At 37.3% G+C, this 27,699-nt stretch overlaps 1 protein-coding gene across 2 annotated transcripts in view; it reads right to left on the minus strand.

The window, feature by feature from the left end:
• fgf14 (fibroblast growth factor 14) overlaps window positions 1–27,699 on the minus strand; it is a 189,278-nt gene that overhangs the window by 137,224 nt on the left and 24,355 nt on the right. Inside the window, exon 1 of one of the 2 annotated variants that reach the window (XM_067444014.1) lies at window positions 26,634–26,779. The exons of the other annotated variant lie outside the window; for it this stretch is intronic. Coding sequence (XP_067300115.1) covers window positions 26,634–26,721 — 88 coding nt within the window. The 5' untranslated portion in view covers window positions 26,722–26,779. Of the gene's footprint in view, window positions 1–26,633; window positions 26,780–27,699 lie in introns of those variants that run through there. 2 annotated transcript variants of the gene reach the window in all.

Here is a 27,699-nt window from a genome sequence, read left to right on the forward strand (position 1 = left end):
AACAAAATTACAGTCGTATTATTGACTGCATGTTGTAATATATTTATTATTATAAAATCATCAGAAGATATGGGCAAAAAACTCTAAATGCTTATCCATTCTGACCAACCCAACGTGTCTAGGAAAATCAATTTTTATAGGCTTACTAGCTAAAAAAAAATGGAAGAAAAAACAAACAAACTACACACTTGTTTGTGAGGAAGATTGTGAATGAATTATTTCTGTATCCAACACGGCTGTCACGTCATGTGACAAAAGAACGAGACTCAGACCGAAGACTCAAAAGAACGAATCATTTCTGTTTCCGGTACAGACTGCATAGCCTTGTCTATGGGGCTGGGACTTGATGAACAAATGACTCAAACCCGGACTTGAAAAATTAACTAATCAATTCTGTTTCCTGTAGAGAACATATTTGATGTTGCGCATGCGCGGTCAACACAAAATGAACGAATCGTTCACTGAGAAAACCCGTCGTTCTCGAGTCATAGAGAACGACGGGACAAATTGAAAATGTTCAATTTGTCACAACACCGGATCGTTTCCATAATGACCAATGCAATCTACCAAGAGCTGCGCAAAGTAACGTCTGGTTTAAGACATGCTTTTTGTGGGCGTTAAATAATGGCACAAATACCAGTAAATTGACTAGAGCAAACTTTAACAAATCACCTTGCAAGGTTTATTTAAATACTCTCATCCCAAACACTTTTCGTCTGAAAGGGAAACTCCAACAAATGCATATGCAATATGATGAGGTGCAAAAATAACTGTCAAAGCTGTCTTCTGACAGCAGGTTTTTAACGCAAAAAAGTGAGTTTTGCGATGACGCAAGCTGTTAGTAAAGCTGGTCCATAATTGGCAAAATTGCCATTAAACATATTCGGCCAACAAATCTGACCTCCTGAGAACCCAGCATTTGAAATGAGACACAGCTTGTGTTGCAGAATGTATGCTAAAGCTGAATGTTATCGATCAGCCTTTTGACGTTCAGCTACTACATCCCAATCACCATTGTTCTGACTTCAGCTGAGCAGAACGAACTCTGAATGGGAAAAAAAAAATTAATTAGGCAGTTGAACAGACTCAGGTGGGAGATAGAGTCTCTCTATGTCACCCTTTAAGAGACAGGCTGTTAATTAATGCGTAGATTATATAACAAAACAACTCAAGCTCTATCCCAGAAGCACACACACACACACACACACACACACACACACACACACACACACACACACACACACTCAAAGAGCCTTACTAATTAAAAGAACCATTCATCTTTGAATACTACCTGCAATACACTGTCTGTTCATAGGCTGCTAAAAAAAAGAAAAAGAGAGAGCAAGAGACAATCATTGGCATACTTAGATAGTATTTCTCTGAATATTACAATATATGGCATATATTGTATACTGAACATATACATGAGATCCATGAGATTTTGAGGGGATTTTTCTAATAAAGATTTAAAAAAAAAAAAAGTATTGCGAAGTCAGCCTTCACACTACATTGTAAAACCTTCCGCAGTAATCCTTGATTTCATATAATCAAAATGAGCTGTCAAGTAATGCAATAAAAACACATGCTGACCAGCTATTTATTGACAATAAAACCTGAAAAATTGCTTCATTGCTCAAATGCTATTCTGCTTTTAAAAAGGAAAGTTAACCAAAAAGAAATACATTTATTTTCTCACCCTTGTGTATTTAAATTTTTCAGTTTGGCAGAATGTCAATATTTTTGCCATACAATGAAAGTAGATGGTGATTTACACTGCCATGTTAAAATGGATGGATGGATGGATGGATGGATGGATGGATGGATGGATGGATGGATGGATGGATGGATGGATGGATGGATGGATGGATGGATGGATGGATGGATGGATGGATGGATGGATGGATGGATGGATGGAAAAAGAGCAACAGACATTTAAGTGTTTGACAGAAGAAATTGTGGGTAAATTGTTTCAACCCCTCCCAGTTTCTCTTAAAGGGGTACTTCAGCTCTGGGAAGATGAATGTGTATTTAAATTGGGTCATTTATGTAGTAGAAATGTGAAATTATTTTTGAATTTGGTGCTTTCTAGACTGAGAAAAGCCATACAATTTTTTGCTTATGTGGATGAAAGACAACAACTCCCAGAATCCACTTTGCTTTGCCCTGCCCACTCCCAAGCCACCGCCACTGGATTACTGGATCACTTGCCCTCCGTGGCAATGCCCCTACTGTTGTTTTCATTTTCATAGTAATAAATAATTTAGTTCAGTTAGAGAACAGACACTAAAATTAAAAACTGAATGTGTCTGTTCAATAAAGTGTGAGCCGAAGGAGTGTCACAGCACAAACACAGCATGAGTCAGATTACATTCATCCCGAGCGAAGAGCTGAGATGAGCTGAGATGATCTGAGGTAAGCGCGGCAGCGGCATACATTTACAGAGCATGTTCAGTCAGGCGCGTTTTCCGTTCATGCCTTTGGAAGCTTAACTTTAATAGGAATTCATTTGAAAAGTTGAAACACTCACTCACAACCGCTCCATTTACATGAATGCCCACGGCTGCCCGAGCCGAGCGTTCTGAGTGTGATCCCACCCCCCAAAGATTCTCAGGGGAAATGAGGGGGGGCACAATCATTCAATTATAGTCCCGGCTTTCTACTGATACAAAGCTTAATGCTAATCGCTGAAGTAGCCCTTTAAAGCCAATACGGAAGTGACTTAAACTGCAATTTATCGACTGACCACTAGGGACAGGTCCCAGAAGGGAGCAGAATCTCTTTGAGCCCCATGTTAAAATGCCCAATTTCACAGCAGAAAAAAAAAACATGTTTTCAGCCTGGTACAAATTGTGGTTTTGGTCTTTATATCTAATTTTCCCTTCATGACAACTGTAAGGGGGGTGAATTTTTTCATACTCATTCGTTTACATTATATAAAGCCTTAAAGGAAGTGTATGTAAGATTGTGGCCAAAACTGGTACTGCAGGTGTATCCCCTCTCTTCAAAACTGCTCTTCAGAATCCTATGGGTGACTTTACCAACACTAACACACAGACACACTGGTTACTACAGGTAAGAAAATTCAGTAACACTTTATTTTAGGGTTCAATTCTCGCTATTAACTACTTACTTATTAGCATGCAGAATATTGGCTGTTTATTATAAAGCACATATTAATGCCTTATTCTGATTGACCTAATTCTACATATCTTAATCCTACCCAATACCTAAACCTGAATGCTACAAAAACCTTATTAACTATATTAATAAGAAGTAAATTAGGAGTTTATTGAGGCAATAGTCATAGTTAACAATAAATGTGTGTTCCCCATAATAAAGTGTTACCCAAAATTAAATTCAACGTAAGCGTTGCATGAATAATTATGTATAATTCCGGAGCAACAGTTCATACCAGTCATAATCATATAATCTACTTCCTCACCTCTTTGAAAGATTTGAATGAGGTTAAAATAACAGCTCTATTTTACCAGCATGTGCGTGCGTACAACTTGCCTGGACTTGCCAGGTTGAAGACAATTAAAGAGCCAATTAGCAGCGTACTGAGGAGAGCGGGGCGCTCAGCTGCGGGCCAGTGGCGATCAACACCAGCAAGGCCGCCTGTAGAGCATGGCAAAGGTGGAGTATGAAGCTGTTCTCTCAGGGATGTAGCCTGCGCACAGATCTCAAAGAGCCATCTATCACAGCCAGACATTTCCAGCAAGTCAGCACTTATACAGTGGCCACACACGATACACACCACGCCAAGCATAAACTAACCCATGGGCTACAGCAGAGAGACGAACCAGGGAGATAAGCGCTTATATGCATGCAGGAGCTATGTTAGTCCTAATGCCTCGTTTGGGTACTTTGGGGCGATTTGGCATCAAACAGGAGGGCATGTTCTCCCTGTGCTACTGTTTAGTTTTTTTTTTCACTCTAGCCTTGTAAAAAAAAAAAAAAAAATATATATATATATATATATATATATATATATATATATATATATATATATATATATATAATGTTAAAAATAATTTAATAATAAAATATCATAAATGTATTTAAATAAATACTTTTTTCAATTGTATTATTTATTTCTTAAAGCAGATTACCATGGAAACGTCACTGTTATTTTTTATAATGAGCATTGATACAAAATTCTGCTTTCCTGGGTTAAAGGAAGCTGAATAAACCAGCCCTTATGAATATATACTGTATATAGTGTGGACAGTGTTAGGGGTACCTCATTACAAGTAACTTGAGTTACATAATAATATTACTTTTTCAAGTAACTACACTGTCAAAAAAAAGAGTACAAAAAAGTTGTACCTTTTAAGTGGCCGTCACTGGGGCTGTACCCTTAAGGGTTCATTTTTGTACCTCTAAGTCAGAGGTAGGCAAGTTCGGTCCAAGAGATTTAATGTTCTTCAGAGTTTAGCTCCAACCCTACTTAACCACAACATTATACAACTCATGGCTCCCAGCATGCACTGCAGAATTAAGTATGTCACCATTGTTGAGATTCATATGCTGATTCCTGATATATGTGTGCGTCTAAACTTCCCCCCCCCCCCTTAGAATGTTTTTAATAAATCGAAATTTAGAATGTCTGATCTGTGGCAAGAAAGTATTGTTGGTGAATATTCTTTATTATTATTTTTATTCAGTGATGAGTTTAGTCAATCATTCTTAGCTATTTTAATTCAAACTCTGCAGGACAGCGAATCACTAGGACCGAACTGAGGGGAAAAAATTATATAGTTGTAACCTAAGGACCAGTTGTGTACCTTTAAAGGTACAGTTATATATTTTGTTCCCCAAGGGACAAAATTGTACCTCCGCTGTACCTTTTTTCTGAGAGTGTAGTAAAGTAACGCATTACTTTTCAAATTTACAACTAAAATATCTGAGTTACTTTTTCAAAAAAGTAATTCGCTGATAGCTCTCCTGTCCCCATGTCGACAGAAATCAAGAGTAAGTGCAGAGGCCTTATGTGTGAAATATTTATTGTAGTTCTAGACTAAAATTGAGCATTTATTCATCTCACTTGCATAAAGATTCAGTATTCCTTCAAATGAATAAAATCAATCAAATGCAAAATCAGACCTTGCAAACCTCCAATAATTAAATGTTAAATAAAACAAATATTTTTATGCATTTAATCTACCTTTATTGACCAATTTGCTGCTGACCTTTGATGATTCAGTTAAAACATGAGCAAAAATTACTATATTTTTTTTCATTGGTAAAACTTTTTTCTCCTGCGTCCTGTTCTTCCATTATTGAGAATGGCAGCAGCGCAGCACAGCAGAGCTGAATTTGTATTTTTACCTCAGCCTAAAGCTTATTCTTTCAATTTTGTAATGAAGAGCTCTTTACATTTGCACAAAAATAGAACGGTTTTGACATAAAAATACAAAAACAAAAAACAAGCCCAGCCCAGGTGAGAAAAAGTAACGCAACACAATACTTTTCTTAAAAAGTAACTAAGTAACTCAATTAGTTACTTTTTAAGGGAGTAATGCAATATTGTAATGCATTACTTTTCAAAATAACTTTCCCCAACACTGAGTGTGGATGTTCTTTATATAAGTCTAAAAAACAACATTTGACAATGTCTCTGTCAGCCCCTGGTCATACAGTAGCCTTTTAGAGGTCAGCACTGCATAGTTCTGCATTACAATGCAAATTAATGAATAAATAATAAAGAAGAGCTGTTGGCACCAAATACAAACAAAGTCTCAGAGTAATCGAAAATAACCCTTCAAAACTAATGCAGCGTTCCTGGCCAAAAGATTGCTTACGTGAGCATTCACTTGATCCAACCAGGAAGCCAAACCCTGAACGTGGGATGCAGCACAACACCGGAGCCAAAACTCGCAAGGCTGCTGGGTTAGGAGCATTTTTTAAGCAAACTGTAATGGCCAGTGATGAATTTTCATGACATCCAATGTATGAATAAGTAATATAATTTCTGCTAAAACAAATCCATCATGAATATTTCACAAATACTAGTCAATGAATTTTTAATGTTGTAGCCAAAACTGGTCTTTTTATAGACTTTTTTACTTTGAGTTAAAAAGACAAATTTCATGCAGTCCAGTGCTGTTTAAAATTCACAGATTTGTTCTTGGGGAAGGTAATGGATAATCATTGCTCATGCTGCTGCTGCATTTCAAATGCAGAAAAACAGAAATGAGAAATCATTCTCCTCAATGGAAAACATGAACTCATTTCAATAGCCACAAAGTACTATAATAGTTTGCCTTTATCAGGACATGAGTGACCCAATCTATGTGAAGATTTACAGATGGTTCATGTGATTTTCATTGAGCTAGTTTTAAGAATGGTATTTTTTTTTTTGAGTGATGTGAAGCTACTTCAAAGCTTGCCAGTCTACAAAAACGACTACTACTAGCAAAAAGCAGGTACTACTAGATAATAGCAGATAGGGTTGGGCACCATCTTTAAAATCTAGATCATATAATTTATGATTTAATCAGAGTATTACGTCTCTATTTTCTCTGTACATGAACAGATACGTTTATAAAAACAACAAGAGCAACAACATTGCAGTGTTTATCTAAATGCTCTAAATACTGTAAAAACCCTTTTAGAGGATCACAGATATTGGAATATCTTTTTGAATTGGTTTATTTACATGACTCATGCAAAGGAATCAAATCAATAAAATGAATTGGACGTTCCAGTGCAATAACAGAAATAAGATGAACACATTTATACTGCAAGACAGTTGAATGCATTAAGGTGTGCAATTATTTTCAGGGAAACATACGGTTAAAGTAGTTCCAGGCAGTTCTTGACCGCAATACAGTTCCATATCCCTTCGCAAAAGGATTTTAGTTATTTCAGACTACAACAGCAAAAAAAACAAAAACTACAATGATACTGACCAAGCACAAAAATATAGTAAACTACAAGATAAAAACCACAAATTATTTCAAAGTTTTTGCTCTGTGCTGCTCTAACGATTTTATCAGTAACATAGTTTAACAACTTAAAAGCTACACGTTGATGTTTTATTGAAAATGTTTGATCACCATTATGGTGATCAGTGTTTAGTTGGGCAGTTTGACTCTTGGCTTTTTAAGTGAGTTTGTGTTCTTTGTAACAAATTGTTGCAAAGAAAGCCAGAAACAAAGATTATGTGATATAGTTTATATAGATCAGGAGTCTCAAACTCCCGGCCACTTGACATCAAAGTTTAGTGTTAGTGTGGCCCGCGCGTTGCTCTGAAAACCATTTTTGGCGGAGTCGTTGCGTGTGCCGCGCTTTATGCCTCACTTTGTGTGTGTGTGTGTGTGTGTGTGTGTGTGTGTGTGTGTGTGTGTGTGTTTGAGAGAGTTAGCTCTGCACTCTCTCATGCAGTATAATTGGTTGACACCGCATAATTGACATGTTCAGACAGTCGAAATGAATGTGGTTTAACGGCGCTCAAATGGCCAATCAAATCAAAGTAGGTGGGATTTATATTCTCTTTTGGCTCGTGCACATGCTCCAGCAGTACAGAACGTACAGATATGAAACGTACAGATATGAAAGGAAGAAGCTAGTCTTCAATAACCAACACAGACCATACTGCTGGAGGGATATGGCATTTATGGATTCATAATGCAGTTGGTCACAATAAAACACACAGTTCTAGAGCTCTGCAGACACATGCACATGTGGCTGAACCAGGAAGTGACTGACTCACTGAAATGAGTAAGGCTGGGTATCAATCCCATCATTACCATCATGTGTTCATGCAGTCATAATTATTGTTTTGCATACAAACGTGCCATAAAACTTTCCAATGAGGTTTGCTTTATTATTAGCTTTCATATATTCACAAGATGTTTTTTTATGTTTATGAAAGGGTTAGTTCACCCAAAAATCATTAATTACTCACACTCATGTTGTTCCAAAACTGTAAGACATCAATCATCTTTGTAACATAAAATCAAGATATTGTTCTTGATAAAATCTGAGAGCATTCTGACCCCCTCATAGGCTGAAATGTTATTACAACTTTCAAGGGGGTCAGAAAGCTCTCGGATTTGATCAAAAATATCTTAATTTGTGTTCTGAAAATGAACAAAGGTCTTTAATGGTTTGGAACGACATCAGGTTTGAAAAGACAAAGGTCTTACAGGTTTTTGGGTAAACTAATCCTTTAAAAATGTATACTTTAAAGTGTCATTATTATGCTACTATAAATGTTTCTGAATTTGTTTTGGAGGTCTACATTTGCATGCATCCAAAAAAATCGCTTTGATTTTCCCATAATATACATTGCACATCACCTAATTTCTCAAAGAGTCTTAAAAAACAGTTACTTGGGAGATTCAGTCTCTCTAAACCCTTTCTTTTTGAGAGCATACTCTGCTCTGATTGGTCAGAAGGTCTGTTGTGATTGGTCTACCGCCTATAGCACGTGTCGGAAACCAAACACCCTTTACCATATCTGAATTTCAGCTCCAGAGGCTTCCTCACTGCTTGATTCTAACAGGCATCGTTTTTCTGTATCAATTCCAGTGTGAGTCTTCGTCCTTTTGAAGTGCATGCAAAGTGGAATCGACACCAAACTCTTATAGGCCCTTTTTCAAAGTGATTAAAAAAAAAGAGGTTGTGACAAATTTGCATAATGGCAGCCAATTTAAAACTATTGGCTGCCATTATGCAAATGTGTCACATTGTTAAACAGGAATGTAACAGGAAGTGATACTGGAATTGCTGACAACTCATTTAGGCAGTTCAGAATTGATTCTTTCATTGAGGAGACTATATCTTTGTTTGTCGTGCACTTCGATCTTTAAAACTTTGCAGACCTTTTAAATTCAAAAACAATTATATTACACACTGCATGAAAGAAATTATTCTAAAAAAGCATAATAGGGGCAATTTAAAATATTTATCAGATTGTAATACACAAACAAAAACACATTTAATGTTTTCCAGATGGACTTGGACTCAACAGAGGCATCTACTGATTGTGTTCTTTTTATCAAACATTAGCATTAAGACATTTTTCAAAGAACTGCAAATAGTACACAACTTACTACTTAAGCTAAAATACTGTTGACCTAGTGTCTCAATTAACTAGCAAACTTTTGCTAATATTAGCCAATATTTACTAATTTATATGAACAATCACATTACTATTAAAAAAGAAGGCAATATGGTCATTTCTTTTATGACCACATAAAACTGTAAATGCATCTCTAAATAAATATTTGAAATAATTCTGAAAACTATTTATATATTATTTAGCTATTAATTATATATTAATAGATATATTATCTATTATTTAGCCTTCAGGTAAGTGTCCTTGTGTGTTACCCTTACCTGTTTGCACCATCAACACTCCTGCCTGACTTCAGGAGGATAATCAAATAAGAGGCTGCATGAATCAGGGAATCCAACAACAAAACTGACCCCTGATCTCCCCTTAAGTCACCACTGCAGCAAACTACAGCCACCTCAGCAGTCATGTACTTCAAGGACATGCTGGAGTTTCTCGATAATTAGACAGTGTTCATACACAAACAGCATTCTAATAGCAGTCCCACATTCCAATTACGCAAATCTGAGGCTTTCAAATTGTGAAACAGATGCACAGGATAATACTATGGACGCATCATGTATTTTTTGTTTTGTTTTGTTCAGCATTGAGGTGCACTTATTATGTTAGTCAGGATTTATTACACCAAAATATTCATAGTTTATTTTTTATTTCTTTAAATAAATATGTCTGGTTTATACAAGTTAAGCTCAATCAACAGCACTTGTGTTATCAGAATGATTACCACAATTCTTTTTTAAAGTCTGGGTTACAGTGAGGTACTTTCAATGGAAGTAAATGAGGCCAATCCATAAACATTAAAATACTCACTTATTAGTATAATTTCAATAGTATAAAAAACTAACCTTTCCTTTTATCATATCTATCTCTCTTCAGTCATATTCATTGACTCTTGCTTACAGATCAATCACAAAATCTGCACCTGCATACTTCGACTTGCTCCTACGAGTCTACACCTGGACCCGAGAGGCTTCGCTCAGTTGAGGAGTGAAACCCCTTTCCAGAACATTTTCATTCACCGTTCCTTGCTGGTGGAATGATCTTCCTACCTCCATCCGGAAAGCAGAACCTCTGACAACATTCAAAAGACAACTGAAAACTCATCTCTTCCGTGACTTAACATCATCTTAACAAACAAACAAACAAACAAACAAACAAACAAATAAATAATTTTCCTCCCGATTCTAGCTGGTACCCAAATCTTCGTATTTTAGCCACTTTTGTGTTTTTTTCCCTCTTCATGATAGATTGCTTCCTGTATTCCTCAGTTGCTAAATAAATACATGTAAATAAAAATATCTGATTTTACAACTTTATTGCCATGACCAAGTTACACTTAAATACATAAAATGACAAGAACATTACAGATCAAATAACATTGAAGACATTTAACAGTTTTATACAATGTATTCATGTAAGTGCTTTTATGCTTCATATATAGTACATGCTTCACATTTCTGTTGTTTTATCATCCAAAAATTAGCACTGTAACCTTTTATCTAAAACTCATTTTTGTGGTAATAAACATTATATGACAAGCGCTTTTGGTTGAGTTTCACTTGTATAAAACCCGGAATATCTTTTAAGATTTCAATATCGTTCAATAACGCTGTCTGACTTGTCCATCCTTCACTCCAAACTTTCACTTCCTCTTCCCTTTGCCAGAGATCCATGCATAGCCCTAACATCCATTTGTCAGTGTCATCAAATGAATCGGTTTCTGAGAGATAAGAGTTTTTTCCTCCCCTTCTTGTCTCATTCCCTCAACTTTCTATCCACTCAGAACTGCTGAAGGACAGAGGGAGGTCATCTTAAGAGATTCAACAAGACACTGGCACACAGAATCAAAGGCCTATACTCCCCGAGGGGATCGGGTTCTACTGACACCTGCCTTTCTGGGCAGGTCCAGTGCTGAGATGTTGCCCTCGCAGTGAAAATGGATACCGGCCGATAGATTGAGAGGAAGCACAGCCAGCCACAAAAAAAAAAAAAAAAACAGATTTCCCCCTCTTTTAAAGCCAGTAGAGCAGTACTCTGTAAACACACTGACATTTGACACAGGAATTTTACACCACAGTGAATGGTGCTTTGTCTGTTTGTGGGCTTTATCAGCTACCACATGTAAATAAAAGTGTTTAAATTAATGTACACATTCAATAAATAAATTCAGTCTGTATCACTGAATCACTGTCCTCCTGTGGAGTATCCTACACTACACTTAGCTTAGGTTGCATTTCAAATGTGTGAAAGATATATTTTCTGATCTGTAAGTAAATCACCAGGAGCCCCCAGGGTCCAAGAGGGCACTAGGGAGTCTGTAAAATCCCAGAAAAAAATAATGTAAAAAAATTATATAATAGTAATAAATAAATAAATAAGTTAAAATTGACCAAATTTAACATTATTATTGTTTTATTCTGATTTCTAAAGACTGGTTGGAAATCAGGTAGAAAAAGGTTCAGTAGTCAATACATGTTTTCCAGATAAATAAAAGTTATATTATTTGTAAATAAATAATATTTGTAAAATATTTTTTTCACAGTAAATAACTGACCATCATACACACACATATCACTACAAAGCTCCATAAAGTTGGTTGCCAGGGCACTGCTTAAGTGTTTTTGAGGCACAATTAAGGAAAAAACACACTTTGATGAACTAATGCTGCCTGCACGAGCTTAAACCTTAAGATCTTAAAAAGAGTTTCCTAGGTAAACATTGCACATGATCGCCTTCTTATGTCATGTTTACCACTGGGTAGTTTCGGAAATAATTTTGATACAAATTCCTGAGATAAGCGTGCCATAAATGTGCCATAAACTTTAAACATGGTGGCGGGGAGAACTACTACTGTGAAATGTATCATTTATTCCCCAAAACAACACTGAAAAAAAGTGTGTTGGATTTACATGATTTAATTGTGTACATCGGTCTCACATGAATCAATTAAGTTGAACAAACATAATTTTTTCATGTAACTTCAAAATCATGAAATAAAGTGTTCTCATTGTGAATTTTATACGGCTCCCTGACAGGATTCAGGCAATCAATTTCATATATTTATTAATCCACTTCTATTTCGTATATCTTAATGCTACACAACAGAATTATAATATTGCACTAGCTAGATGACAAACTTACAATAGCACACATTAGCATCTTAAATTATACGCATTAAAAACTCTTTTAGCAAAGCCACAATGGCATATAGTTGTTTTAGCCCACAGCTCCACTCTTCTCCACAATGGTAGCCCACTGTAATTTAAGTTGTTCTAATAATTTCAACATAACTGAACATTAAACACTATTAAACACAATCAAGTCTCCCCCTTTCTCATCTTGCTCAAAAATACATTAAATTACACTTTTACATTTAAAATATAAATATTTACTTGATTTAACCATATGCAAATCATGCTGGGAACTAACAAGCCCCACCCAAATCCAGTTAACGAAACACAAATCATTCATGTAATCCCAACACAAACAGATTACGTAAAATTAAATTTGACTTATATTTAAGTGGATTGAACACAATCAAATTAAGTTAGGACAAAATTTATAGCAATTGTGTTCCTTTAGCTCATTTTAATTAAGCAATTTGAACGAGCAGTACAAAAAAATCTGTGAACTAGATCGTCATCTCATCATTAATTTAGTGCATATTTACATACGAGTAATCATTTGAAGTTTATGTGTTTTATGCACAGCAAAAACAGTCTGCATCTGAAATTACAGTGGGCATTGTAAATGTTTATATGGTTGTCAGTGCATATGACATTATGTATAATATTGGTTTTAATAAGATTTTCCCAATAAATAGGCAAAAATGATTCCTGTTCATTTTGACACCTGAGCACTTGAATGCAACAAGCTCATAATCACCACTTCTGAAGTGGGAATTAAGAAATGTGCCATAGCACACAAAGGCAACATTACCTCCCTTTGCCAAAAAAAATTAAAGCTGCCATATTCAGTATAGGTCTTTTTTTTTGTCCTCCAGGTGAACACTGAAAGTCTAATAAGTTTAAAAACAAACAGCATCAATTTGAAGTCATAATAACAATACTTAATACGATAACCACGCACCCAAAGAATGAACAATAACAATAGTGAGAGTGTTGCTTTCAAAAGCAGAGCACAGCTAATAATTAATAGTCTTGTGAACTTAACTTTCAAAAAGTGCAGGCTGTGTAAAGTTAAAGAAATGTGATCCCACTTTTTGGTGGGAAAAACTGGTGCAATGGGAGCTGCTGTTTCAGCATCTGCTTAGTCAACCTAACAATGTCCAGACTGGTAACTTAATTACTTTCCGGCCCCTTACTTGAGCCTTCTATAGGAGATGCTGCTGCGTTGGGTAAAATGATCACTCCGGGGATCTCCGGGGGGTAATGGATGCGGCAACTTTAAGCTCTGCCCACAGTCCCATGAGACCAGCTGGCTTCCTTTGTATAAATTGTTTAAATCAGGGAATAATAGTAATAATAGTGGATAACTTATAAAGGTAATTTATTAGCCTTTACAGTCATTTCACAAATGAATGGTTCCTTACTTTCAAGTTACCCGCAGGGCTATATGAATATTGCATAAGAGACTTTGGTTAAGTCAGGCTTTTTGACTGGAATCTCACCCTGGATATATCAGTGACATTTTCCACTTGTGCACATTTAGAGCTACCAGTCCTCTGAGCTATAAAGCTATAAAAACATTAGTGGTAAAAATTTTGCTGCCTGGTTCATTGATCTGGAACTTTGAACAAACCCCCTCTGTCTTCTTTTTCATGTCATTCTTTTATCTGTACAGACCTCTTTCTCTTTCAAACATTGACTCATCACTTGACATAACACGTCGCTCTATCTGCCTTACTCTCTCCCGCTATCTGATAGCAATGTATAGTGCACAACACTTAAGATACGGAATGTGGCATAATGTGAAAGATGCTGGCATTATCTGAAAGAACTGGTGTTAAATGTTTAAAGGGGTAGTTAACCCAAAAATTCTGTCATCATCTCGGCTGCATGTTGCTTGAAACCCAATGGGTGGTCAAGCTCCAAAAAGCACTTATACATTCATTTTCTTTACTTTTAAAAGTATTCATTTAAGTTGACATGAGACACAATTGAGAAAGAAACCAATACAATTTACAATTTTAATTTCCTGTTTAAATGACGTTTTGTTGATTTTGACTATGCCCTGATATGAACGTTTTTCCAATACTGATAACAGATCATTCTTTATATTTCAAAGTTGATAAGCGATATATTAGAAAATAAATCTAAATCCAAAGTTGTATATCATTTTTAAGAGCAAAACAATGTTCCAAGCACACAATTATAATGTTCTCATTATAATTTTATGTAGCCTCCTCAACACTCGCCTCTGCTCTGCTTCACACTACAGTAACGTTAATAACCGCATACATGAACGTGATTTCTGCCCGAGTCCTATTTTCCACTGGCTGTGAGGTGAAGACCACATGTCCCAAGATACTGCGCTCAAACTTTGTGTCATCAAACTACCCATTTGTTTAGAATAGGCGACCTCTAGTGGATGGAAAGTTACATAGTGCACCTTTAATAAATACATTATTTATCTGTATTTTCCTTTTTGAAATGATTCCAATAACTTCAAAATTTTTCAGTTGGCCAAATTAAATTTCTGTTAATTAAATTGCATCAATTCACAGAACTTCAATTTGGCCAACTGAAAAATTAAGATGTGATCAGTCAATAATACTTTAGTATGGGGAACACATATTCAATATTAAGTACGACTTTTGCCTCAATAAACTCCTAATTTACTGCTTATTAATAATTAGTAAGGTAGTTTTTGTAGCATTTAAGTTTATGTATTGGGTAGGAATAAGGGATGTAAAATAAGGTCACGCTAAATAAGGCATTTATATTTGCTTTATAAGTTCTAATAAACAGCCAATATCCTAGTAATATGCATGCTAATAAGCAACTAGTTGATAGTTAATAACGTCTCGGTTACGTATGTAACCCTTGTTCCCTGAAGGAGGGAACGGAGACGTATGTCGGACTTAGACCGACGAATTGGGATCACTTCTGGGAGCCCCTATCAGCTTCGAGATATAGAAAACGGGCAAATGAACATTGGCGTGCATGCTTTGCATATCGCACCCCGCCCCGCTGCGCGGGTACAAAGCGGAAGCGATCGCCACGCACTGTTGTTTTTCACTGAGGAGCCGAACCCATGGCTCGAACTACAGTAATGGTACAGCAACTGTGGCGATGGGACGTACGTCTCCGTTCCCTCCTTCAGGGAACGAGGGTTACATACGTAACCGAGACGTTCCTTTTCAGTCGGTCACGTTTGACACACGTCAGAGTTAGAACGACGAATTGGGATCCCTATGGAAAACGCCACAGTTACTACCACTTCCAGCACCCTGCGGGAGTCCCTCGGACCCTGTCTCAACGGGCGGTGATTTTAAATAAAGCTTTGCGTTCTGTCCACATACATCCGAAGTGCTCGGACAGGACAGAGAAAAGCCAGGGCTGGGTCTGCCTCCTCCAAAGGCAGCACTTGCAGGTTCACAACCTGGTCCCGGAAGGGAGTGGTGGGAACCTTGGGCACGTATCCAGGCCGGGGTCTCAGGATTACGTGAGAGTAGTACGGCCTGAATTCCAGGCACGATTCGTCGACCGAAAATGCCTGCAGGTCCCCTACCCTCTTGCCAATGCAGTCAGGAGTACTGTCTTTAGAGACAGAATTTTTAACTCCACTGACTGCAAAGGCTCAAAGGGAGGTCTCTGAAGTGCACTGAGCACCAGAGACATGTCCCAAGAGGGTATAGAGGGAGGACGAGGCGGATTTAATCTCCTCGTGCCCCTCAGGAACCTGACGATCAGGTCGTGCTTCCCCAAAGACTTACCTTCTACTAGTTCGTGATGGGCAGCGATTGTGGCCACATACATCTTGAGGGTGGAGGGAGACAGCCTTCTCTCCAACCCGTCTTGTAGGAAGGAAAGCACGGCCCTGACCGAACACCTTCGGGGGTCTTCTCGGTGAGAAGAGCACCAGTCGATGAACAGGTTCCACTTCAATGCATAGAGGTGCCTGTTAGAGGGAACTCTTGCGGAAGCTAGATGCGCGGAGGTGCGCTGTCAGGGCGACCGAATCCGGCTCCAAAACGAGAAAAGGGAACCTCTGAGAACCGCAGATCCATGATCGGCCGTGACCCGCCGTTTTTCTTGGGTACCACGAAGTACGGGCTGTAAAAGCCAGTCTTCATATCGGCTGGAGGGACCGGCTCGAATTCGCGTCCTTCGCTAGTAGGACTGCGATCCTCGCCTGAAGCACTGGGGTGCGCTTCTTCAACACAGAGGTGAAGTGAGCACCCCTGAGCTTGGGGGGACGCCAGGCGAACTGAGTCGCATAGCCAAGTCTGATGGTGCGGATGAGCCAGCAGGACAGGCTGGGGACAGATGTATTTGTCACAAAGGAGCCCCTCGGCCCTCCTCCGGGGGGAGGAAGTGGTGCTGCTGCCACTTCCTTTCGAGCAGGATCCTCTATTTCTGGGTGGCCCGTCTCAGGGTCTCTTGCGACGGCGCTTGCCACCTGGCTTGGCAGCGGCCTGAGCGGGCTGGACGTCCTTCCCATGGCCGGCTCCACTCCTACATCCGGGTGGAGGCTGCAGATGGGCTGCAGCGGGAGCGGGGGCGGGCGAACACCCTAGGCGACGAGCAGGCGGAGGTGCCGCTGCCGGCGGCGGGGTGGAGGCAGCAGTGGACCGCCGGGGCAGGATGTGCCGGATGGCCTCCGTCTGCTTCTGAGTGGTCGAGAACTGCTGGGCAAAGTTCTCGACTGCGTCGCCGAACAACCCAGCTGACGAAATAGGGGAGTCCAGGAACCGGGTCTTATCGGTCTCCCTCATATCGGCCAGGTTGAGCCAGAGATGGCACTCCTGGACCACCAAAGTGGACATCGCCTGGCCAATAGCACGGGCGGCGGCCCGCCCCGAGAAACCAATCGTCCAACCTAGAAGTTTCGGGATGTGGTGGAGGGTTCCACTCAAGCCCGACCTTTTCGGCGACCTTCCTCCGGAAGCACCACCGGTTGCGGCGCTTTTGAGGGATTAGGGTCCCGCGGAGGCTTACTCGACGGGTTTGCCCTAACCGTGATCCTCAGGTCACCCCGGCCATCCGTCAAAGTAGGTCTATTCTGCTGGGCAGGAATAGACCTAAATCGACACGCTTTCTCTCTCTCTCTCTCTCTCTCTCTCTCTCTCTCTCTCGCTAGATAGAAGGCAGTCAGATGCTTCATCAATGCCGTTTGGCTCCGAAGTGTATGACAACAGTGCATGGCGATCGCGTCCGTTTTGTACCCGCGCAGCGGGACGGGGTGTGATATGCAAAGCATGCACGCCAATGTTCATTTTCTATATCACGAATCTGATAGGGGCTCCCAGAAGTGATCCTAATTCGTCGGTCTAAGTCCGACGTGCGTCGAACATGACGTACGACTGAAAGGGAACTGAACCTTAATATAAAGTGTTACCGATCAGTCACTAGAAAAATTTCAATTGGAGACATTTTTTTTTTTACAGTGTACTTAAAGCAATTCGAGACCAAAACAATGTGCATCTGAAGTGCCTCATCTGCATATAATAAAACATTATTTATCTGCTTTAATATATTGACCAAATTCTCTTATCAGGCTGATAACATAAAAAAAAAATACATATATTGGCCGAAACTGATATGGTGGACGAGAAACACTAGGAGTTTAGATTGAGTTAATGAGTGTAGATATCAGATCATTTCAAACTGATTTCTCAAGTATGTCACACTGATTTGTGAGTCTTTTGGACCAATTCATCGAAGAGAACAGGCCTATAAGAGTCAGTCATTTTTTCATGAATTGGACCACACTGGCTTTGGAAGAACCATTAATGGCAAAAAAATATATAATAGTTAAAAAAAATATATAATAACAAAAAATAGACAGTGTCATCAAATCAGTGTTCAAAACTGATCTTTTCCACATTATTCCTCACTATCATCCTCTTTGCCTTTTTCTTGCAGTTTCTAAAATGAATGATGAATCATGTAGCAGCTGCTTAGCCCACTCATGAAAGACATTAAAACAATTTCTACATCAGTTCCCCTGTGGGAAAGTCAGTCAGTGCAACAGGTTAAATGCCTGTGTGAGAGAATGTCAAAGATGATAATTACTCCGTTTTAAAGCTCCAACCTTTAAAAGAAGACAAGCGCCCTTGAGAAACTTTGTAATATTTTGTTGTTGTTGTTGTTGTACAGCACAACACCTTTACCTGCCAGGAGGCAGACCACCTGATGAGGCCAGTTTGACATGTCATTAACTGCTGTGATTTGATTTAAAATAATCCATAATCATAGAAGAGACAGCAAAGGTGAGACGTTTGCAAAATGTAAAATGTTGTGACTAATTGTGCACAGGTTCCTCAGTGAGAAAAACAGCAAATTTGAAATGGGATGAGAGGAAAATAAAATGTGAGTATTTTGTGAAGAACTGAGACAACACTGCTGACTGGAAGCCAAAAGCAAAGTAAATTTCAGCACACATAAACAGTAAAAAGCATCCAATTATGAACTTTCTAAAGTAGCTGTGTGAGTGCTGTGAGAGAAAGTATATTAAAACTGTTATTTTCCTAAGTTGAATGGACGCTGTAAATGTTATAATGACACGTATTGGTGTGGACATATCACGTTTGTTTACCTAGTTTTGTTAGTTTTGTCTATATATTTTTCATATTCTCTCTCTCATCTATAACTTCTTTAACTAAAATTACTTTTTTTTACATAAAATCTCTTGCTTAACACCCAGTTACACCACATAAAATCACATAACAGATGTAGCCTACAATGGGACTTCATGTTGATTTCAATGAGGTCCTATTTTGCCCTTTTATGAAGCCTTGATTTTGTTTTTGGGGTGTACTAGAATATGCTTTCATGGCATGCTTGTTTGTTAAAAAAACTAAACAAAAAAAGACATTTTTCACATATTTTACATTATTACAGCGCCTCTCTCTCCAGTCTCGCCTGAACGTGCCGTATAGTTCTAGTTTCGATAAAGCCCTTCCATACAAAATGCGAAATGTGCAGAGATTTGTTTGCTGGCCCAGTGTGTTGTGGAACCATTAGGAAATTGTCACGCCCCTTACCCCTTGTGTCAATTTCACAACAATTCATAGATTTTATTTCATGAGATGTCACAAGCTTAGGAACGCCCACCTGGAGGGAAAAACAAGGTTCTCCTCCATTGTCCACAAGTAATTTTTACCAGGTTTGAAGTCAATTGATGCAATATTAATGCAGTAAGACACTGATATTAAAATACGAAATTCAATATACAGCCTATTGATGTTGCATAGTTTGTGCAGGAAAGCAGAACACACAAGGTTTCTCGTTTAGCGTTTAGCTTTTTTTTTCTTTTTTTTATCGAAACCCATTATAAAGAAAAAGCATTATCTTCATATTCTTGGCTTATCTGCCTGTATGTAGTATGCATCATCAAACAGATGTAAACTGAATTTGATCCTTTAATATCACTGTTTTAGTACATTATGGCACTTTAAGGGTGGGTTGCACAAATAAGGATTCTTTTGTCTGTGCCAGTTCACCCTCCATCTGCTGCTTGATCAGCTCTATAATTCTAACGGTATTACTGCATAATTAATCTGTGTTTAAAATGAAGTGGTGCAACAATAATCAACAAATCCTAGATTAACGTTAAACTTTGCTTAATTTAATTCTTATTCGTGCAACTCAACCGCGGGTGTTTTTCACGTTAAGCACTTTAAAAACATCCTGCTGTTTATAGTGATTGATATACTGCAGCAGGTGCTGTATATGGATCATAAGTGCCCAAAACGTGCATCTAGTTCTCATGTTTTTGTTTTAAGGTGGAAATTTGCATTCTATGGAGGTTTTCCCCTCCAAGGTTTCGCAACAGTCACGTGACTGAAAACTATAAATTTAAGCCTAATATAGACTTAAAGGGATAGTTCACACAAAAAGGAAAATTCTGTTATCATTTGCTCCCCTTCAAGTTGTTCCAAACCCGTGTAAATGTCTTTGTTCTGCTGTACACAAAGGAAGATATTTAGGAGAATGTTTGTAACAAGCAGATCAATGCAGAAAAGTATGGTAATACAAATAGTAATCGATCACAAAACCAATGTTAATTTTCCCAAGGGGTGTTGAACAGCTTTATAAAAGCGAGAGCTTACAAAAGCTTAAGTAAACACTATATCAACAGTAATGTTGGCTAGAAGGCGAGCTGAGGCAAAGCTTTGTCCATTTGTTTACATCATAGCAACAACATAAAACTTATAATTGGAACTGTTAATAGAAAAACAACTACAAGTAATAAGACATACAAATTGTTCTGACAAAGTAGGAACTGCTCCATATCAGTAGAAGCTTTTGTGCATAGCCTGGATTGTGGTTCTAGATGCTGTTCTCCGTAAAATGTGCAGCACACAGATAAACATTTGGGATTATAATGTTCAGGAACAGTGTTTAAAATACATTTAAACCATTGTAAGTTCATCAGCCTTAGGAAGGTCAAACAAACGGGTTTTGGAAACAGGGATAAAACAGTGTCTTTGACATAGCGGCAATACTGTATTCTCTAATGCAGCTCAACCAGGTCTCCCTTTGGAGTAGACTTTGAGCTTTGTAACCTTGAAGATCTTTTTTTATGCTTAAACAGCAACATTACACACAAAGCGAAAAAGCATAATAGTCCAAAATTCAGTCTTCTTTTATCAATATACCAAACAACTTCACAGAAACAAAGACGCATCCATTCTTTCCCAGCATTTTACATAACATCTTTAATATATAACATCTAAACAAGACAAAGACGGTGAGTCAAGATCACTCTATTCAAGCTGATTTCAAAAGACAGTTCTGAAGTTCAGTTTCTTTAGTCAACGGATCCCAACTCTGTTGCTATGCCACCTCTGAAAGAGCCAACTATATTTAGATGGCCATTATTATGAGGCTTTTCACACATCACGACCAAGATAGATGGAGGAGGTGTAGGTGTGACGACCTATCTTATGTTTGTTAAACGTGCGTTACACAGCAAGATGCCAATCTGACTTTCTGACTTTCCTTTTGATGTGGGCCATAATCTTAGGAGATAATTAACATTCTTAACATGAAGCTTGAACAACATTGATCAGTCAATCAGCTCCAAAAATGACAAAAAAAAACACATTAAAAGTATCATAAAAGTGGTCCATTTGACTCGTGCAATGTATTCAATAACTTTTGAAGCAACAATATTGTGTGAAAACTCGGAGCAAGCTACAAAATTTTAGGCAGTAGCTATTTGCACTAAGCGCAAACAGCGATAGATACTATTCTATTTACACTAAGTGAAAATAACATATTTTTCTTACACTGTAAAAAAAAAAAAATGCTCCAATTTAAATTTTTCTAGTAACTGATCACATCAAAAAATTTTAGTTGACCGAATTGAAATTCTGTGAATTGATGCAATTTAATTCACAGAAATTCAATTCGGCCAACTGAAAAATTTAGATGTGATCAGTCACTTGAAAATTTTCAGTTGGAGACTAGATTTTTTTACAGTGTAGCAATAGATAATATTGTTAGTGCAAATAGCTGCATATGCTATTTACTAAGTGAAAATAGAGATATTTTTACACCATAGAAAATTAGCAGTTCTTTGCAAAAATAAATTGTAATTACATGTAATTTATACTTTATTTTGACACATACTTTGCACCTCAGTATTGTTGTACATTAGCAGGATCAATAATAATATAGTGTAAATGATTATATTTATTTAAATTATTAATGGATGCTGCCTTAAAGCTACACTGTGTAACTTTTTTAGTTTATTCTTAGCTAAAAACACTTAGTTCTTTCAAAAATATATGTGCTCATAAATGTATATTTACTTATTTCAAATGATAAAGTATTCTCGTAAGTTTATAATATGCCATTGAAAACACATACGGGTGAGGGGTTCGAATGCTGGTCGCCTTGTTGCCCCTCCATCTTGACAGTACATTAGCCAAAGAGGGACATATCCATAAATTCAAGCTTCGCCTTTCGTGTTTTAACACTCGATGGCACCGTGTCGAATGTGAAGAGGGGGATTGCCATGTTAATCTTGGACTAAATCGGCCACTGTAGAAGTTAAAATGAAATCAGAATTGAGAGGAACGGAAACTATTATTCACTGGATGGTCATATACCTTTTCACCGCAAGATGGGGGAAAATATCACACAATGTAGCTTTAAATGGACAATAAAAGCCTTACCCTACCCAATAAATACTTTTATTATTATTATTAAACATTTTGTTAGGCACTTTATTTTGAAAATTGTCTTATTTGAAAAACATTTTTATTGAAAGTATATGCTTTTCCGATGTCATTTGTGAAAAGTGAGAAGAGCAAGCTCTGCAAAAGCCGGATTCGAACCTGTGTTGATCATGAAAAAAACAATGATCCATTAGCCATACTCTTTACTGATTGCACCACTGAAGACGCTGAATTACCAGCGGGTTTTTTAAATGTAGTTTGAGGCGGAGCTAGTGCTAATAGCACTTGCCAACAAGGCACACTATTTGCACTTGGTGTGAATAGACACTCCAAAAATGTAAATGTGTGGATGAATTGCAATACTGTGATCCAGACCTCTGGAAATGGCCATTTAAGTGACCAGCGAGAGTGGTTTGAGTTTGTTGAGTGCCACTGGATTATCAAAACATTCCCATGTCAAGCATGTACATGTATGCTTGTGGATAAAGAGAGTTATTTGTGGGACACATATGAGTGTGTGACTGGAACTACAAGATAGGCTGCAGAATGACAGCATAAACCTAAATGACTCAATACAGTTCAAGATAAAGCAAAGAACAAACAGTTGTGGTGTCATTTCAGACAAATCTTGCCAAAAAAGTTTGTTTCAGTGTTTTAAAACACTGCTCTGCACAATATTTCAGTGCAAACTTTCTGTGATTCTGTAATGCTGCTCCACTATTTTGAACTGTTTACCTGACGGCAGAACAAAGATCAACTTTCAGGCTATATTAGGGCATTAAAGAGCAGCAAACCGGCCACTGACCGGATCACAGTGAGATCAGAGTATGTGTCCAGAGAGCTGGCAGCCTTGCAACCCTGCAGCACCATCAGGGCCTGCCCTTCTTTCACCAGTACCTCTAATGAGACTCACTCATCTCACCCTCCAGACAGGTAAGGAGGATGTGAAGGGATGCCAGATGCAGTGAATGCATAATCATGTCATTCCCCTTACTAAAAGACTTTTCATTAAAAAAGAAAAAAAAAGTAATGATAAGATAAAAACTTGACCTTCCAGTATTATTATCTGCAATGCAGCGATTTGTTTTATCTGTCTGGCACTAGCTACCGATGTCTGTCTTCTCCGATATTTTTATGTGACTGCACATGATTTACACTTTGATTCAATGTTTATTTATTTACAACCATGCAGTGAGAGGAAGAGGAAAATGAAGAGAGTTCTGCTTAAATCACTCATGACTTTGCACGCAGCCCCTGGCCTTGTGTGTGTGTGTGTGTGTGTGTGTGTGTGTGTGTGTGTGTGTGTGTGTGTGTGTGTGTGTGTGTGTGTGTGTGTGTGTGTGTGTGTGTGTGTGTGTGTGTGTGTGTGTGTGTGTGTGAGAGAGAGAGAGAGAGAGAGAGAGAGAGAGAGAGAGAGAGAGAGCGCAACCCTTTGCAAGTATGCGAGTAAATCTTCACTCTGGGTGACTAAACAATACCTACCATTAGCCATCGGCTAATAAATTCTTAGATTTTACTCGTTTATGTCTAAAAAGAGGCTAAGAATACATTTATATTTTGACTTGCTGAACACCCAGAGAAACAGTTTCGCTCTCCAACAAACGTAACTTCTGGTCTGTGTTTGTTTATCGTCTAGCAAGTTGCTAGTAAAAATAAATATGTTTTTAATAATACTTTTATAAAGTATATAATCTAGCTTCCGGCTAATCGTCTTCCGTATTCATATTTAAAGAAAAGGTCCGCGCGTCTTGCAGTTCAAAATGATTACCTAATGCTCTAATGCTGCATTCCAGGCAGGTTTTTGAGTCCGTAAGCTTTCTAGCGTTCCAGGCAAAGCATGGCACACTACTACCTGTGGTAGCTAGATGTAAACAAAGCATGGTGGACCATATGGGGCTTATGCTCATTTACAATAATTTATATCGCCAAAGGTGCTTACTCCTTAGGGTAACTGCCATTGCTGGCTGCCATTGTTGTTTTGTGGGCTATGTGACGTCAGAACTTGTAATATTTTATAAAAAACACACACATATTATATATATATATATATATATATATATATATATATATATATATATATATATATATATACACACACACACACACATATATATGATAATTATACACAATACACGCACTATATGTAAACTCTTTTTATAAAAACAGTGTTTGTAAGTTTGTAAGTTTTATTTTGGATACTTGTCTTTAATCAATCAATTTGATAGCACTAATATAAATAAAATAGTAAAGTAAAAACTAAAAAATGTGCAAGCCGATGGCGAATATATTGCTACGGTGTGGGTAGAGAGATGGAGAGAGAGACAGAGAGACAGAGAGAGAGAGAGAGAGAGAGAGAGAGAGAGAGAGAGAGAGAGAGAGAGAGAGAGAGAGAGAGAGAGAGAGAGAGAGAGAGAGAGAGAGAGAGAGAGAGCAGAAATTTTATTCATGTAAGATCAGCATATCTGCTGTGGTGTGTAATATTTGGCAGACATACGCTGCCTCTGGTTTACAGTATTTCTCAAGAGCAAAGTTTCTCCACATTAGCAGTACAGTATATTGAAGGCTTTTGCTCCTTTGTTTATATGATTGTTTGTTTTTTATTCCCTTAAAACTCCAGTCTTATGTTTTTCAAAACTTTTTTAACATTCTGATGTAATTCAGATTTTATTTCGACAAGTAAAAATGTAAGTTCAACTTCTAAGAAAAACCGATTAATACAAATTTCATTTTCAATATGAGCCTATAAAACATATCACTATATTCTATAATGCACACTACTAAAAATTGAATTTTAATGGAATAAAAAATGAATAGAAATTATTTATCTATAAAAACTAACAATTAAAAATGTTATTTTGTTTAGTAATAATATGATTTTACTAGTATGAACTGCATTTTTACTTTTAAAATAGCAGACATCCTAATTTTAATAAAACTAGATAATTACATTTTTTACAAATAAAAACATATTTTTAAAAACATATGTATAAAAAACATATTACATATCAAAAGTAAAAATCAATGGATCAAAATCATAGGCGTACAGTATTATTGATAATAATAATAAAAATATATGTTTTAAGATTTATGATTTTTAAATGTATAGTAAAATTCCATCAAATTAAATTAAATTATAAAAATAATCCTTACATATTATTCAAAACATTTTATATATAAATCTTTAAAATATTTGAAGATTTTTTTTTTTTTTTTTTTTTTTTATGAAGACAAATCATACAAACAGATTAAAAACGTCTGGCTGGATATGTGAGCTTGGAAGTTTTACTAGTCAAAATTCAATAATGCATCTGTTTACCTGGAATTATGGCATTAAAATTGGTTTATAGACAGTGGTGGGTGTAATGCATTGCTAATTAATTACTGTAATTGAATTACTTTACCCTTGAAAAAGTAAAAAAGTTAATTTTTTTGTAATTTAATAAACAGTTACGGTATAGGTGTCACAATCACATTAGTTTGGATTCATCCTGGATCTTTGGATTATGTTTCATCATCATCGTCTGCCTTTGTCTCTCATTTGTTGTCACGGACACTAATTATGTTCAACTGTGCACTCAACAATCCCCATCAATAACACGTCTATATATATGTTATATGATTATATGATATATATGTTCTGTTCTGTTTTCAGTTCATTGTCTGGTGTCTGGTGTCATCTAATGTGAATGTGTTGTGTGTTGTTTTGTTCCTGTGACTCACCGTGTTGATTTATTAAATATTACAAAGTTATCTTCATCTTCGTGTGTGTTTATACATCCAGCCCATGGCTATAGGACAATTCTATATAAAACAATAGCGGATTATGTCTAATGCTAAAATGCTTATGTAACCTTCTCTTCAAGAATAACTTATGCAATTTTATATTCTTTATTTGAAAGAATTGAAAGACCAGTTTCATGTCTATCCTTGTATTGTTCAACTGGTTGAGGTTGAGATTTAGAAAGTCATTAGTAATAAGTAATACAATGCTTTTAAGAGAGAATAATCTAATTACACTATTGAAGATGTAATTAGTAGCGTGTAATTATAACCCAATAACTGATTATAGATGTCATCTATATGAACCAGTACTAGTCAAACTGCATTACAGATATCTGGTTGTAATTTTGACTAGTCAAAATTGCATTATGACTTGTAAGAGTACGAGAGCACTTAGACATTCAGAGCTTTCAGTAGCAACACAAAATATCAGGCACACATTGCTGCACTTACCCTGCGCATCAAGTTTGATTGCTCTACGTACGCGTCTCTCAAAAATCTCTATTAACCCTGAGATTTCCATTATCCAGCCTCTCAACATCAACCAACCTTCACCATCGAGCTGAACCACCAGCAGTGAGCTTGTGAATGCTAACCATGCTCTTATGGCCTCTTCAGGGGTAAGCAGATGCTCAGTGGCACTGGTGACCCACTAGAAGCACTGATACGCTGGTGAACAATGATAACCTTTGAAAAATGTCAAGTGTTACCAGTACATCTCTATCACTTAGATATTATATTGTGCCTGATAATGTTCTTACAGGTTACAGTAGGACAGACCATGTTGCCAATTTCCAGTAATAGCAGTCTCACCATGGAAACATAACGCTTGTTCAGTGCTGCAAAACACGAGCACCGTACATAAAAATGTTAGTGTTGTTTTGAGAAGTCCCTAAACGTTGTAGTTTCAAGAAACAGTTACAGGGTTCAGAAAGAGGCCTTCATGGCCCCAGCACATCTCTTATTGACAAGGTGAGCTTGTACCTCCTGAGTACAATTTTATCCAACCCCTTCTCACTCCCAATGCGCCAAATACTACCGCTTGCATAAGAGCCACCAGAAAGACCTGCATCTTTAGTGATGTGGCTGACAAGAATCATTCGGTGTAAAAATACTGACAGAAAGGGCAAGGAAGTACATCATTACGCAATTCATTTCTCACAATATCCAGATTTAAAACATGTCCAATACTGTATTATATATCGATTACACGTGTGCATTTAACCAGATCGTCCTATATCTAAACAAATAGGGGTGGTGATATTTAGGGGTCATTATATTTTACTAGAAACAAATACATTTTACAACTTAATGCGATAGTTAACCTAAAAGTGAAAATTTTGTCATCTTTTACCTTCAAGTTGTTCCAAACCTGTATGAATTTCCTTCTGCTAAACACAAATTAAGATATTTTGTAACAGTTGACAGTAGTGTTTTTTATGGAAATCAATGAGGCCCATATTCTTCAAAATATCATCACCATTTTAATTTTTGGGTGAACTATCCCTTTAAGAAGAGA

The sequence above is a fragment of the Pseudorasbora parva genome, chromosome 5 (genome assembly GCF_024679245.1).
Source record: "Pseudorasbora parva isolate DD20220531a chromosome 5, ASM2467924v1, whole genome shotgun sequence".
NCBI classification, from domain to species: domain Eukaryota; kingdom Metazoa; phylum Chordata; class Actinopteri; order Cypriniformes; family Gobionidae; genus Pseudorasbora; species Pseudorasbora parva.